The following is a 15,366-nucleotide window of genomic DNA, read 5'->3' on the forward strand; positions in this document are numbered from 1 at the left end:
CTAGGGTTTCCGGTCGAAAATTCGAAGTCAGAACCGGACAGTCCGTGACTATCAAAACTTTCATATTATTATGTTTATTATGTGTGATAACTTTGTTTTGCAGGATATGTGGTTGTGTTGTGGACTAACATATTTTGCAGGGACAAAGGCGCAAGATTAGCCTCGGATGAACAGTACCCGAGACGCCCTCATGAAGCTTGAGGCGCCTCAGGTGCAAAGGTGGGATGACTGTGCAGCGGGCCTGGAGGTGCCCTTAGAGACAACTGATGTGCCCTGGACGCTTAGTTGGAGGCGCCCTCAGTGGTTGATTGAGGCGCCTCCAGGCGAATAACGAGAAGGCAGCAAAGACTCATCGCAGCGCTCAAATCGGGATAAAACTTCACCTTTGAAGCACCTCCATGAGGACTTAGAGGCGCCCTCGACAACCTATTTAAGGCTTCTTCGACCAGCAACTAGTGATAACAATTCTCATGTGATCCTTCTGCAACGTGCTATTTACGAGACACTCCGATTAAGCTATGACAAGTCTCCGACGACCCGGAGCTTTAATTCTTGTAATTCTGTTATCGGTATAGCTTTCTTATTTCTATTTTGTAATACATATTTGTACTTTGCGATCTGATAGTGAATTGCCCAAAGTAAACGCTCAACGAACGTGGACCTTGGAATAGGAGTCGCCCAAGACTCCGAACCAAGTAAAAAACACTTGGATCCTTTTTGTGTGATTGTTTTCTGTTTTATTCTGCTGCTTTACTCGTACGTTTTCGAATATGAAAAATGAAAGTCACGAGCGCTATTCACCACCCCTCTAGCGCATCTCGATCCGATACTATTATAATAAAAGATGATTATGTTCATCTCCTGCATCCCTCATAATTCGTCCCCATATTATATGAAGAGAGGTAAATCACGAGATCAACTTATCGACCACTTAACTAAAGGGTGAGAGAATTTTTTTCCCTAAGACATGCACCTGTTAAAAATTAATTTCTTATTTCATTATAAGTCTATCATCCTCTAATTAATTGTACATTCTGTAAGGAATATCATGCTCCATGTGGCAAAAGGCGATTCGCTCACCCCCAGCGTCCCCGCCAACTCGTCTCTAGGCCAACATGGAGGAGGTAAATCACGGGTGGCTACTAGCCATTAGTGCAAATGGCCAAGGCATGAGGGAGATTATGGTCGGTCACGCCGAGTTTCGACCTCAAGACCTCATGTGGCAACACCTCATACTTTAACCATCGTATCGCACCGCCCCGAGGGGACGGAATATCATGCTCCATGCATGTTATATTAAAGGACAAAAATAAAGATGATAGCTTAAATTAATAAAATCATCAAGGGGATTTATCTGATCGCAAAATATTTTTATGGTCAGTCACTTTCAAAATTAGACGATTCAAAAAATTAAATACTTAGATGGTAAAATAAAATAAATAAATAAATAAATAAAATGATTCTTATTCACTGGCCAGGACGAGGAATAAAATAAAATAAAGTTTTATTTCTAATACAAGAGGGATAATTATTCCAAAACTATGTCCAAAGAAGACAATAAAAACATCATGTTAAATCATGCTAAAGTCATCAAGGGGCACTCTCTTTAGAAAACAAATCAATGCTATTTTTTATATAAAAAAAGCCAATGACACCTTAGTATCTTTGTTCTAATGCTATTTTAACAATTAAGAATAATTACTATGTTAAAATAAACTAATTCATCTCCATGAACAAACTTATACATATAACACTTTTATATTTTAAAAAATCTTTACTATCTTAATTAAAATTACTTAAACCTATCAAAATCGATTAAAAAATATTAAAATCACTATAAAATTATTACAGGTGGATTGGGGGGAGGGAGTTAGTTATACATGCAAGGATTTACACCTCGTCAACTCTAATGTTTGATCTTTTGATCTCTCGATCTCAAATGACAAATCTCTATCCATTTACCTCCTCAACTATGCCCGTGTGAGCATATCAATGATTGCATAGCCACTATGTACATAGTCACCAATTCGCTATTACAATAATGTAATAGCCAATAATGATTATTACAATAATTTTACAATGCTTTTAATATTATTGAAGCGATTTTGATGGAGTTTAATTTTTTTTAGTAACTTGATAAAGTATTTTTTTTATTTAAAGTGTTTTATGAATATTTTTTGATCAACTTGAACTAAAAATAATAATTTATAACACATTGTAACAACTAAGATGTACTTATTACACATTATAGCCTTTACTCCTAGTTGTTACAAGAACATTGAAATAAAAATATTTTTTATAAAGAAATATGTTAAAGTGTTGAACTAAAAAAAAAATAATTTACTCTAATACATTATAACAACTACGTTACAATTGTTACTCTAGCTGCTATAATAACATTGGAATAATTTTTTTTATAAAGAAATATGCTGTGCTCTTTTGATATTTTCTAAGAAAGAAATACCCTTTTAATAATTCTGATAATCGGCCCTTTTAATTTTTTACATTAAAATCCAAATGTTATTATTATTTCATATTCATTAGAATTGACACCCTAACTGTTCCATAAAGATCAATACTCAAAAGGTTACTATTATTTCTCACTAATTGGTAAAAAAATACTTCAATTTAAAATATACAGTTTATTTGAGAGAGAATAATGTAAATTAAGTATTTGCTTTTACAAAAAAATAAAGATTTTATAAATGTTCATTATGATATATATAGTCTTTTATTCAGGCCAAAAAAATAATGATTTTATAAATGTTCATTATGATATATATAGCCTTTTATTCAGGAGAATAAATCAATTTGATAGGTTGTAATTGAGCAATTGTGAAGATAGAATAACAAAATTATTCGGTCATTTTAGGAATAAAATTATTTCATTTCTCTAGAATATTTTCTTTTACATTTGGTTTCAGTTGATGTTTTAAAAGTGGTCTTAATCTCCAATATTATTATTATTATTATTATTATTATTATTATTATTATTATTACCCTTCTTTAATACTTGATGCATACTCTACTAAGAGATTCTTACTTTTCTTGATGAATAGAAATTATGGTGTAAAGAATTAATTTATAGCTACGGAAATTAGGAATTGCCTTCTTACCTCGCCAAAAGCACAGCTGTATTTCTTGAGTTGTTAAACCTATCAATTGCAAACAAAATTTGTTGTCAGTTGTTTCCTTTGGAGCAAAATGTTTTCCATATTGTATGCAATTTAGAGTATTAGTACGCTTCTACCCTTAAATATTGTTGTTACTGAGGTACCAAAATAAACTGTCCTCCTTGGAAGGCTCCATAACCATTCTCTAGGAACATCAATTGGATGACAACTACTATCATGATCTGCAAATACCTGTATTGGACAATTGTTCTTAATTAGGGTACAGACAAATAAAGGTAGGCTGGCAAAAGGTATAATTCTACATGTCTACTATATTGACTGAACAGCCAAAGTACATTGATTCTACAAAACAATGCTTTACTCACCTCGTTGACCTGAAAATAGGTGCCATTGAGTGGGAAACTTCCTCGCATTGCTGTTCTACATGGGATCTGTTCATGATAATGTTTTTTCAAGTTCCACATATTGCTGCACAAGTTCATTATTTTTCTTGTTTTGAATTGGTATTCACTGCTAACTTCAAATGATTCACACTTTGTCAAGAGGAGAACAAGAGAGAAGGACAAGTAGACTACCAAAATTGTGCCTCGAACAGTTTGTGCTTCTGCTTCTTGTTTACTGTCGCAGGCAAAGCAAGTGATTTTGTTGCACAATTTACCTGATTCCTGGTAGTTGCAGAGTGTCTCTGGTGGTTCAATGGATTGTGGCGTCTCACCTGTTTCATGTTCATGCAGATGTCAGTAATGTTAAATATTAGTAACATCAAAGAGTCGAGCTTCTTGCCTGGAGTCCATATAGCCAGCAGATATGATGAAGGATCATCAGATTCTCTTCGGTCCAACTGTTAACAATTGAAAATATAAATTAAGGGCGGACACATTCATAAAAATAACATTCATGGTTTAAATAGAACTCACTCCTTCCAATAAAGGATGTGAATCTGGAAGCTCGTATCTGCAATAAGAAAACAAGCAGGTGTTGTGCCACTTGAAAATTCATTCATAAAAGTATTCCAGTTATGATTAGCCTTTAAATGACACTTGTTATATTGAGAGCTAACATACACATGGTGCTCTGTTCGCAGCCGACTAATATTCTTGAGCTTCGTTGTTGGAATAGAAGCAGCTTCTGGACTTACCACCACTAATGCTTTTGATGTGTCATCTTGCATATAGTCATGCAAGTAGTTGCTGAACTCTTCAAAGTTTAAATTAATAGTAGGGATTTCATCAGGATTTTCACAAAACATATCCTCTATTGCACTTTCTTCTGTTTCTATGTGCTCTGGTGTTGATGGCTCTTCAACAATTGGCTCACAGTTATTGCCATTACTTGTTTCTTTCAGGTCTCGGTTGAACTCAATTTGTGGTACATGCATTGGTTGTAAATTGGATTTACAATTTTCATAGGAAGGAGATCTTGTGGAAATCGTCAAGCTTTTCTCTTCGGGCCCTGGAAGTGCTAGTCTTGCACTGCATCATTCATCACATAAATTAGATAATTACAAATTAGATGCTTGGCAGTTCTTCCAATATTTGGCGCATAAAAAAACATTCAGAAGAAAGTTTTATTGGACGAACTATTAACAAAGTTACTTGACATTATAGTTCCTATCATATAATTTTCACTTCCATTCCATTACATTAAATAACTCGATGTTTATACTTGTTTCGGTCAAAAGTGCTTGATGTGAGAACATTGGGATTGATGATAACTTATTTTCTGCTATCAATAAATATTTTAATCGTCAAATTTTTGATGGGACTCAGTTGGAATCCACAGTTCAATATCTTTAACAAGCTAGTACTAACCTGGCGAATGCACTTGCAAAATGTTTGCATTCACCCCTCATTGGACATGCATTACAGTTCGGTTTGTTTTTTGTGCAGAAAACCTGAATCAAAAGGTTAAACATGCATTTATTATAAAGAAAAATCTCCATATCAATCATACCTTTCCAAAGGTAATCATTTGATAGTGTAGTTCATATCTGCAAAATAAAAATTATAACATGTGAAGCATAGGCACCAGTGTCTTGCATTAGTACGTTTTCAAAGAAACACCAATGTTAGGAGTCCTCTATTGCTTACAAAGTTCGCTGATCAAGCTTACATAGCCGGGGCCAAAGATACTTTTGAATGCTGTCCTGGAATGGATACCTGTAAATATATGAACGAGCAATAAAAAAATTTATACAAAAATTAGTCGCTCCATGCTAATAAAATACTTACATCTCTAGCAAATGCAACTGCAGGGACTCAGGCAGCGGTTGCAAGGGAACCCATCCCAGCCTTACGCATATCCGGCCAACATTAGTATCAACCTTGTTTTTTCATGTCAATAATTAGCCACTCATAGATCAATAAGATTTCTTTGAAGCAGTAAATTAAGAATCACAACTTACAGGAAAGGCTAGATGTTGGAGTGTTAAAAGGCGTACACATTCAACACTTTTAAGTCCCAATCCATGTATGCTTAAGAGATAATCCCTGAATATAAAAATGATACAAGTAAAGGAACTATAACCCGTCAAATGGCTCATGCTTTTTCTTAACTACTGGGAATAGTACTTTTCCAAAACATAATAATGGAGTTAAATTACAAGAATTGTTAAAAGAAACGGAAGATTGCTATTAGATTCTCATTTTAAGCAATTTCATTTGTGTTTATCCTGCTCTATGGACTCCACATTGTCATTTAAAATTTTACACGTTCAAAATTTATATAAGTGCTCATGTTCCTCTCTTACATAAGTAGTAAGGTGTACAACAACAAATGTAGTTGTAAATTGTATCTTACTTTGCTTTATCTGGTTCAACATCCCTTAACCATTCAAGGTCAATGCTTCCATGATCATTCACTAGTCTATTGAGAAAATCCTGCATAAAAAGAAATTAAACAATAGGTGACAAATATTTTTAAAACGTGCCCAATCAAGATCTATCAAAGAATTAGTATATGGTCCTAAATACATCAGAATGCAACTAACAGATCAATGAATAGTAACAAATATCCCTATACATTCAGTTTCAGACCTTTATAATACCTTTATTTAGATTCCACATCAAATTCATTGAGATTAAGGTAAAAAACCCCATAACCATAGTTTGAAAACCTCAGTTCCTACTCTATTGACCTATGAGCTCTTAAAGTAAGTTATCCCTCGAAAAGCTCACTATTTTTCTCCTTATCAGAGGTGGAGAAACCTTGTACGTACAAAAGATTAATCAGAAAAACCGATTGCTGTGAATAAAAAGGATTAAAGACTTAAAGGTGTAATCCTTAAGTTCTAAGCATTAAAGACTAATAAAATAAAATAAGATTTTTTTGGAGCATTGGAATGATTGAGAATTATGGTTGTGCTTTCTCTTTTAAGCTCCACTTCCCCTGTTTATTGGCCTCTAAATCCATGCTTAGATAAGCTTCACCCGAGTGTTTTGTTAATGTCGACTGATATGCAGATCATAGAATAATTATCTATAATTTGAAGCCTCCAATCAACTCATTGGTAAACTAGTCGACTGAAAACAATTTTAGTTTAGGAATCCACCAACTCAAACCTCATCAGTCAAATCCACTAGATAAAATCCTCTTCAAATGGTCTGATCTCCAAATTTAATTGGGAATCCAGCTGAATGCCCAGTCGACTCAATCCCAACCGTTGTGAATGGATTTGTGTCATTCATTCTTTTCTAAAAATTCACAACTACAACTTCTAGTCTATTGTTCATCCATGATTGTAGATACCTATAAGTGTAGCCATGTTTAAGCCAATGACAATAGTGTGACAATCAACTGTGTACTGGATAAGATTCTATTGGTGAGCAGTCTAGCTTGAGTCGACTCAGCACACCAGTCGATTAAGATCAACTTCCAATTGACTAGATCATCAACTACATCTCTAAATCACTTTCCATGGTTGAGTTTTATGCCTAAGTAAGAATCTACCTAAATCCTAAAGTACAGGTCATCCGGATCTCATTACACATTTAAGAATTTACCTTTGTAGCTTCACTTCGCCCATAAGGTTATTTTTTGTCAAATCATAAGTCCTTCATATGCACTAAGTTCTCAGCTCATTTTTTGTGTCCCCCTTCACTCTTTTACATGCGTAGTTCACCTCTTTCGATTGAGTTGTCACATCGATGTTGCTTGTTATGTGGTCTCTCGAATATCTCATACCATCCTTGTCTAATTTCCAGTGGACCTTTGAGTCATCGAGTTACTCTAACTTGGCTTAACCACATCAAATCACAAGCTTTGCGAGCTCCGTCTATATCCTATTAAGTTCCTGCACAACTTAATACACATTAGGAACACCCAAGCAAATCTAACTTAAACACTTTGTTCAACACATCAAAATGTTTTAGTCAAACACCACTACATAAGATATGATCACACTAATAGTTACTACGTGTAATTATATGGCTACAAGATCCTTAAACATGCAGATGCAACTTTAAAGCACCATGAGCATGCCATACACATACCCCCGGAATGAAATAAGAACCTTAGGAAATGGACCATAACTCTAGAATGCATAAGGATTCTATGGTAAATATACCATCTTAGGATGATCTAGGCATAAAAACGACCCTTAAATTATTAAGCTTAACTTGATCCAACAAAAGCAAGACTTCAATAAGGGCAATAAAAAAAGGTTAGATTCAAATATCATAAAGTGTACTTCATCTTTATTACTTGGGATGTAAACAGAAAAAGATGAAAGTGCATGGATTCAAAAACACACAAATTTTATTTCTAAAGATGTTATATTTGATGAGGCTTACCACTCTTACCGAGCGATATAAACAATGAAGATGATAAAGCTAATAACTGTTCATTTATCACTGGTGTTTGTTTTGGCCCTTAGATGATTATAAGCCTACATTTTTTAAGGGCTACAAGGTGTTAAAGAATGAAGGCGGCTGAGGAAATTAAGACTGTAGTTGAAAATGAGAATTAGAACCTTGTGCCAAAGCCTAAGGGTGTAGATTTGGTTACATTTAAAACAAAAGGCAGATGAAAGCATAAAGAAAGATTTGCTGAACAAGAATTCTCACAAAAATTATGAAGAATACTATGAGGAGACTTTTAGTTTCATTAGTAAAATCATTGTCAATATGGATTGGATGTTTTAACAACTTGGTGCTAAAAATGTGTTATTACATGCTTTTAGTCCCACTTGAATTGTTGTGCAGTGAATTTTGATCGCTGTTTCTACTCCAATAGACACCATAAGTGGACCTGTCGGCGATGCCCCTCCAATCCCATTTAAGAGACCCAAATCCTCACTCTCTTAGCTCATTAAAACGTCAAAGCTTCCAAGCAATTCCTTGCCTCTCCTCACTTGATCATCTTTCCTCCTAAGAGAGTTCGAAGGCACAAATGGTTCAATGGTACCTTAGATTTGAAGTGCTACTATTCTGCAAAAGAGTCATTGCATTTGGGAGACGATTGTTGTTCCAACTTGTGTGGCATGGCTATCTCCTCTTAAAGAAAGAAAATCCAACTCTCTCCACTATCCAACGAATTCCATCTCCCTCATCTTCATGACAAGGACCTTCATAGATCACAATGTCAAGGAGATCCCTAATGACCATCCCCTCATCTTAGTGACAAGCAAGAACCTCAAGATTATGATGCCTCGAAGTTCCCTGCAAGTTCATCCCTTGTTTGACCTTTTCTCGATCGTTTGGATCAACTAATGGTCTAAGAGGCATTATTCCGTCCAATAAATTTTAGTCAGGTAGTTGTCATCGATCCTCAAAGCAGATCTATGATCCAAAACTGAGTCGAGACACTTGGGTGCCAACCAAATTAATCTAACATTGATATGACAGTAAAAAATTGTGCACCAGTTTGCAACTATAGAATGGTAGACTAAAGATAAAACATGGCAAGAACTTGAAAATTTTGAGCTGCTTCGACCATACTTGAATCCTCTTTGCTAGCTTGTTGTTCATTCCTCGAACTCTGATGGCTTCAGCTATCTCCTTTACATCTGCTCGTCTTACTGCTTCCCAGTCCAATAAGTCCATTGTCTCTTCTTTTCTCTCTCTTCTTGTGTCACTTGGATTTATCTCTCTCCTCAATATATCCCAGTCACAGGGCTCCTTGCTATCTTTTTCAACTTTAACCAATTTGTCTTCCAGTACACTTGCTGTTTCAGCTGAAACCATCTGTAAAATGCATAACTCATTTTTTAGGCTTAATTTGACATCATGAAACACCTTCGATGTATTTGTTTGTCCATTAGAAAGGTTTGAAACTTGTTGTTGATTGTGTAGTTGAGTCTTAGCTCTATCTGCTTTGTCAGACTGGAGATTATCATATTCTTCTGCCTGAATTTCAACTTTATTGTCGCCATTTAAATGTGAATGCATCCAGTAAATGGATTCACTAGTTGAGACCTCCTTTTCCCTTTTCAGAAAGTCGTTATGATGGGAAAATTGTTCGCAGATTCTAACTTCAGACTCTAAGCTAGTTACTTTCTGTGAAGAAAGTGTGCCAATTTGTGCAAAAGAGTCACCTTCAAGCCTATGGTCACGAACTAGCATTACCTTTGGGTGGACAGTATTCTCAGTTGCTGTGACAAGGGGAAAATTAACTGCAGCATCAATTTGCTTCTCACCATTTGTAATGATCACCTTTTCTAAGCTGCATCTATCACTTTCTAAATTTACACTCATCACATCCGTCAATTCAGATGCTGAGAATTCATGGGAAGAAGATGGTTTGCAAGCAGTTGAAATGCCTAAATTGCCATGCTCTGAACATGAGATTTTCCTTTCTGGGATTATATACTCCTCCCAATCATTTCCACCTTGAAATTTACCTTCTTTCATCATCTCTGCCATCTGTAAAAGCTCTAAGAATGAGGGTGAGTATCCCAAATTGAGTATGCTTTCAGTTATCAAATCTTCATCTTGGCAGATTGACAATGAGTTTAGTTGGATCCCATTATTTACCTGAACTAGTTTTCCTGAGAAGTTTTGAGGTGAAACAACAGAATTAGGCAATGAAGCAATGTCATCAAATGACAATCTGTTATCGGCTTCTTCTAGATGTGTACTTCCTGTCGGTCTTGCTGTCATGCCTAAGTTATTGTTAGGTTCGTGTACGACAATCTGATTCCCGGAGATGCCTGCAATGTCAGCTTCAGTTCCACTAGAGAATGATTTGCTGTCGTAACCTTCATTTACACATATAGGGCCTTGAGAGATTTGGTCATGCAACTCTTTGCTCAACATCTGTTCTTGAAATTTCTTACAATAATCTGGGAATTTGATGCATTCCATTTGCATTTCCATATCTAGGTGACTCTTCTCCACCTGATCTACTTCATTATCTTCTTTAGACTTTGAAGGAAATGTTGCAGCAAGATCCATGAAGGCAGAGCTGCGAAGATTAACAAACTGTTTGCATGCAAATGCTAGTGGAAAATCTATTCATATTGTCTTTATGTTATTCATGTTAATATTACCAAATATATGAACAAGAAAAAACCACCATAAATATCCAAGTACTTGTCATACCTTGAAAGATGATCTGCAACATTTTGTGTAAGGAAAACACCAACAACTGAGTCAACCACTGATCCTTTCCACTGTGAAAAGCGTCTATCCCCTAAATAGCACAAGATTAATAGGAGAATTTCTATTAAAGTAGAAAGCATGGTTCAGATTTGTGACCTGCTAAATTTTAGATAGGAAATTTTCTTAGCTCTTCTAGTTTCATATATTTATTTACAAGGAAAAAACTGCCAAGAAGCCAAAATTTAATTGTGTTCTTTTATTAGATTATTTTTTTCATCATTTTTAAGGTAGAATATACAGTTCCCCCAAATGTATTCTTTTAACGTAATTCAGCCTTATTGGAATAAAATAACCAGCTTAAGGAAAGTGAAGCAAATGCCAATTCATTCATAGTTAGCATAACATGATCGAATGTTAAAAGTCAAAAGTTCACACTTTTAATACCGAGTTGAATCCAAACTCATTCCTCAATTGGTTAGTTAACATGAAAGATTATTTTAACTAGCGTGACATGAATGAGCACCAACAAGTACAATTTGGCAAAACAAAATTTGTCTGAACTACTAGAGAAAGTTTCCTAGGAAACTTAGAATAATTAGAGGAAGGCTCTACGATTCACTAGCATGGGATGAGACTAATGGAAGAAAAATATAACACAATAAAAAGGATTAACTAAACAACAAAAGGATAAATCTGGAGAAATCATCCTCAAGTGTAAGAAAATACCAAATTAAGCTTAACATTCACACACATTGTGAAGTTAAGAAGTTAAGGAAGAATGTAGATCCATCTACTACAGCCACTTAGTTAAGAGAGTTACCAGATTAACTTATGAGGACCAACCAAAAATGTTTTAAGCCCAAGTTAACAGTAGCTCTATCAACTAAGCTTATAAAGTTTCACAATTAACCCATAATCCATAGCATAATAATAGACTTGAGATCTCAGACGACCCTTAATAGATTCATTAACACGCCTAGAAAATTTTGAAATAGGTTACCCAACTCTTTCCTCTATCATCCAAACAGTAGATATTAATTAACATCGAGAATAGGAAATACTACATCCACCTTCAAGTGACCAGCAATAACATGCAATGCTATTATTGTCATGGTAACGTTAGCATAACACCAAAATGTAAAATACCTATGTCAGTCTTTACATTTTGAACCTGAACATAAGGAGACTGGGAGTCCAGATGATGGGCAAAAGGTTAACCATTTTGATGAACTACTAGAATAAAGAAATAAAAATAAAGAAGGAATTATTGGGCTAAGTTGGTACTGCATTTTGTCTAAACCCACATAATCTTCACGATCTTTTTTTAAGAAAGGGGAATTCCGCTTAACTAAAGTCTACTTCTTAGACTCCTAGGAGATTAAGGATGCCTAAAACCCTTGTCCTTAGACATGTTGACCCCTCTAAACAATCCAAGGTTGTGTTTAGTGCATCTGGAATAGTAATAATAGGTACCTTAAGGCAAGGCACCAAATTGCTTTTTTAGCATGACATTGTCACTCCACATATAATGACTTTTACAGTAGGACTATGAGGCATTGATGCTACTACATATTGCCAAATGAGTTCAACCTACACTTTCACTAGGATCAAAATTCTATCTTGTCAAAAAGGAACTACCATATATGCTAGGTTAATAGAATTTCTTTGATTATCATATAAGATATGAGGCATTGGCACTACTTAGTAAGGTTGTGTGACTCACTGACTCTACACCAAATGAATACAAGGTTGATAGTGTAAGGGATCGGTGACCGGCTTGAAGGGGAGTTGGATAGATGACACCCCCAAATCGATAGCTTCCTACACTATTGTTAGCTTACACAGCGGAAATACAAACAAAACAAACAAGCTAAACTAAAACTAAGACAAGAAATGAAATGCAAACCAATACATGTCCGTTTAATGTGGTTCGGAGATTAGGGCTCCTACTCCACGGCTGTCCGTAAGGTGAACGATTCCGATCCTTCAGTGGATTACTCCCCGGCAAACTCTGGCTAGCTCACGTAGCTCCTTGTGGGTGGAGAAACCTCATCACAACCCTCACAAGAACTCCTTTGACGCTAGGGCACAGGTAGACTACTAATAGAGATTAACCATCTCTATTTCATCAACCTCAACCAAGCTTCCAAGACTTGGTTATATAGGCCACGGGTTGGAAAACTCCGTCTACTAGTCGACTGCCCTTTGTGGAAATTTGACCGTTACATCCCAATGGATCGATACCACTTGACTGCTAAAACTAGTAGTCGACTGCTCCACACTGGTTGAGCGAACAGAAGTATTCTGTTCGCTCCCAGTCGACTACACAGCCGACTACACCAGTCGACTGATAAAACATGCAGTCGACTGGTACTGAGTACATTCTCTCACAGCACTCGGACCCTCACCCTTACGACTCATTTGATGCTTCCTTTGCAGCCTTGACCTCTTGCCTTCAAGCCTACTTCCTTCTTTGGCTCTCGTCCCTCGGATGCATACAAGCCCGCGGCTCGTTCCCAATGCCATCCTTCGTGTATGCCTCGAAGTCGCTTCCCTCGGCCCTTGTCCTCGCCTCGGCCCTTGTCCTCACCTCGGCCCTTGTCCTCGCTGCCTTGTCCACGGTCCCTCGGATGCATATAAGCCCGCGACTCGTCCCCAATGTCATCCTTCACCGGACCCAAAGCCGTCAACCTGAGTCACATATGTATCCTGCAGTCCTGCACAACTCAAGTACACATATCAAATACAAGGGTGAACCTAACTTAAACCCTTTGCCCAAACACCAAAATACATGGTCCCACGGACCATTGGGATTGCTCCATCAATCTCCCCCTTTTTGATATTTGACAATACATTTAAGTTAGGGAAAACATAATAGCAAATAAACATGCTAAAACAAATGGACTTACGTTGCCAAGGCCATACACTTGGACTTACACTGCCGAATGAACTTACGTTGCCAAGGCTACATACTTGGACTTACATTGCCGAATGGACTTACGTTGCCAAGGCTACACACTTGGACTTACACTGCCGAATGGACTTACGTTGCCAAGGCTACACACTTGGACTTACACTGCCGATTGAATGCAACAAGCATTGGAATCTATCCCAAGGCTCCCCCTACACCTATGCTCTCCATTAAGCTAGGATTTTCCCACAGGGCTTTTTAAGAACCTATCACAAGGCTCCCCCTACACAAAGGCACTTTTAGGTTTTCCCAATTAAACCTTACTTCTTCTCCTTTGCCTAACATCCAAAAAGTTCTCCAATAATATCCCAATTGTTGAAAACTTGTCTTCCAAATTGACCTTAAACTCGTGTATTCATCCCCCATGGATCTCATACACATATATGAGCTAACTTGGTCACAAACCAATGCTGAAAACAAATTCAGATTGGTATCAGTCGACTGCCCCAGTTGACTGGCCTTATCGAAACAGTACACAGAACTATTCTGTGCTCGATTTTCACTGTTACCAGTCGACTGGTAACTGTACTAGTCGACTGGCACGCTGTTTCAGCCCTTTCAGCATTTCTAACCCAATTTCAAAAATGCGCCAATAATTCCACATACCTCCAAAAATCCCCAAATTTTGTGAAGAGGTATGTTTTACCCATGTCTACTTGGGAAAAATACATCCAAAAATGTATCTATCATCAATCCCAAGATTGACACAAAATCCAAAACTAGCTAAATGGTTCAATTGAACCTTGACCTAAAGTTCTAATTTTGGCATCCTCTTGATGTATCTGCCCATACTAACCCACAATGCATCCCTAGCATTGGTTTATATGGCATCTATACATCTAAAACCAATTATCATGCTATATGACCCCAATGTCATATTTCTAAGCATGAAACACAATCCAATTGTGTCAATTCCCTTGGTTGAGACTCAAGTCCGTCTCCAAACCACTTGGCACAATTCATAACCCAACCTAGACTCCCAAGTAAAATCCACTTGAGATTCATTGGCCATGGGTCCCAAATTGACTCTTTGAGCTCCCCCTAGAGCTCTTAGCCTTAGCCACCTCCCTAGGTGACTTATCCACAATTGCTAGGCCACATCGGTGCACCTCCGATGACACTTGGCCTACAAACCTAACTTTCTTAACCTTGGACACCTTGTCCTTGGTTATTTTCTCCTTACCTTTAAATGGCTTTCTCTTGCCATTTATTGGTTTCTCCTTGCTATAGTCATATGCAACCCTAGCATAAGACTTTCCCTTAGCATTGGAGACACTAGATCGGTATCCCAAACCCGATCTATCATTATTGGGTTTTTGACTACCCAACACCATACCTAAACCTTTAGATCCAACATTTAATCTTTCTAGGGTTTTCTCCAATTTATCAAGCTTTGCCTTCAAAGCTTGATTTTCCCTTTCTAGGTTCCTAACCCTAGAATTGACTTGTCCACATTGGACATTCCTAGACCTACCCTTCCTAGGCATGTGTCTCCCCTTCTTGGGATTAATGCCTAGGTTCTCCATTACCTTCTTCTCCTTAGGTAATGAGAATTTAACGTGTCTAGGTCTATCATGCATAGGTCTCCTAGGGTTACAATCGACATTTACCCTATTCCTATCATGATACTTAAATCCAAAATTTTTCATTTTTACATAATGATAATCATTATTTTTCCTAGCATGCATGGAGGAATTTAAATTTGACTTCAAATTTAAACTAG

General features: G+C 36.7%; 1 protein-coding gene across 9 annotated transcripts in view; it reads right to left on the bottom strand.

The window, feature by feature from the left end:
* LOC122020521 (protein ROS1A-like) overlaps window positions 1–15,366 on the bottom strand; it is a 62,100-nt gene that overhangs the window by 8,490 nt on the left and 38,244 nt on the right. For 6 of the 9 annotated variants that reach the window (XM_042578477.1, XM_042578481.1, XM_042578484.1 and 3 more), the window contains 15 exons: window positions 10,673–10,763; window positions 9,071–10,535; window positions 5,934–6,013; window positions 5,539–5,623; window positions 5,366–5,457; window positions 5,225–5,293; window positions 5,088–5,124; window positions 4,946–5,028; window positions 4,199–4,606; window positions 4,052–4,088; window positions 3,918–3,975; window positions 3,710–3,849; window positions 3,500–3,565; window positions 3,251–3,365; window positions 3,117–3,155 (listed from right to left, as the gene is read on the bottom strand). In XM_042578477.1, coding sequence (XP_042434411.1) covers window positions 3,117–3,155; window positions 3,251–3,365; window positions 3,500–3,565; window positions 3,710–3,849; window positions 3,918–3,975; window positions 4,052–4,088; window positions 4,199–4,606; window positions 4,946–5,028; window positions 5,088–5,124; window positions 5,225–5,293; window positions 5,366–5,457; window positions 5,539–5,623; window positions 5,934–6,013; window positions 9,071–10,535; window positions 10,673–10,763 — 2,865 coding nt within the window. Of the gene's footprint in view, window positions 1–2,394; window positions 3,156–3,250; window positions 3,366–3,499; window positions 3,566–3,709; window positions 3,850–3,917; window positions 3,976–4,051; window positions 4,089–4,198; window positions 4,607–4,945; window positions 5,029–5,087; window positions 5,125–5,224; window positions 5,294–5,365; window positions 5,458–5,538; window positions 5,624–5,933; window positions 6,014–9,070; window positions 10,536–10,672; window positions 10,764–15,366 lie in introns of those variants that run through there. The other 3 variants (XM_042578479.1, XM_042578478.1, XR_006122244.1) reach the window with 3 other exon arrangements.

The sequence above is a fragment of the Zingiber officinale genome, chromosome 9A (assembly GCF_018446385.1).
Source record: "Zingiber officinale cultivar Zhangliang chromosome 9A, Zo_v1.1, whole genome shotgun sequence".
In the NCBI taxonomy this organism is placed as follows: domain Eukaryota; kingdom Viridiplantae; phylum Streptophyta; class Magnoliopsida; order Zingiberales; family Zingiberaceae; genus Zingiber; species Zingiber officinale.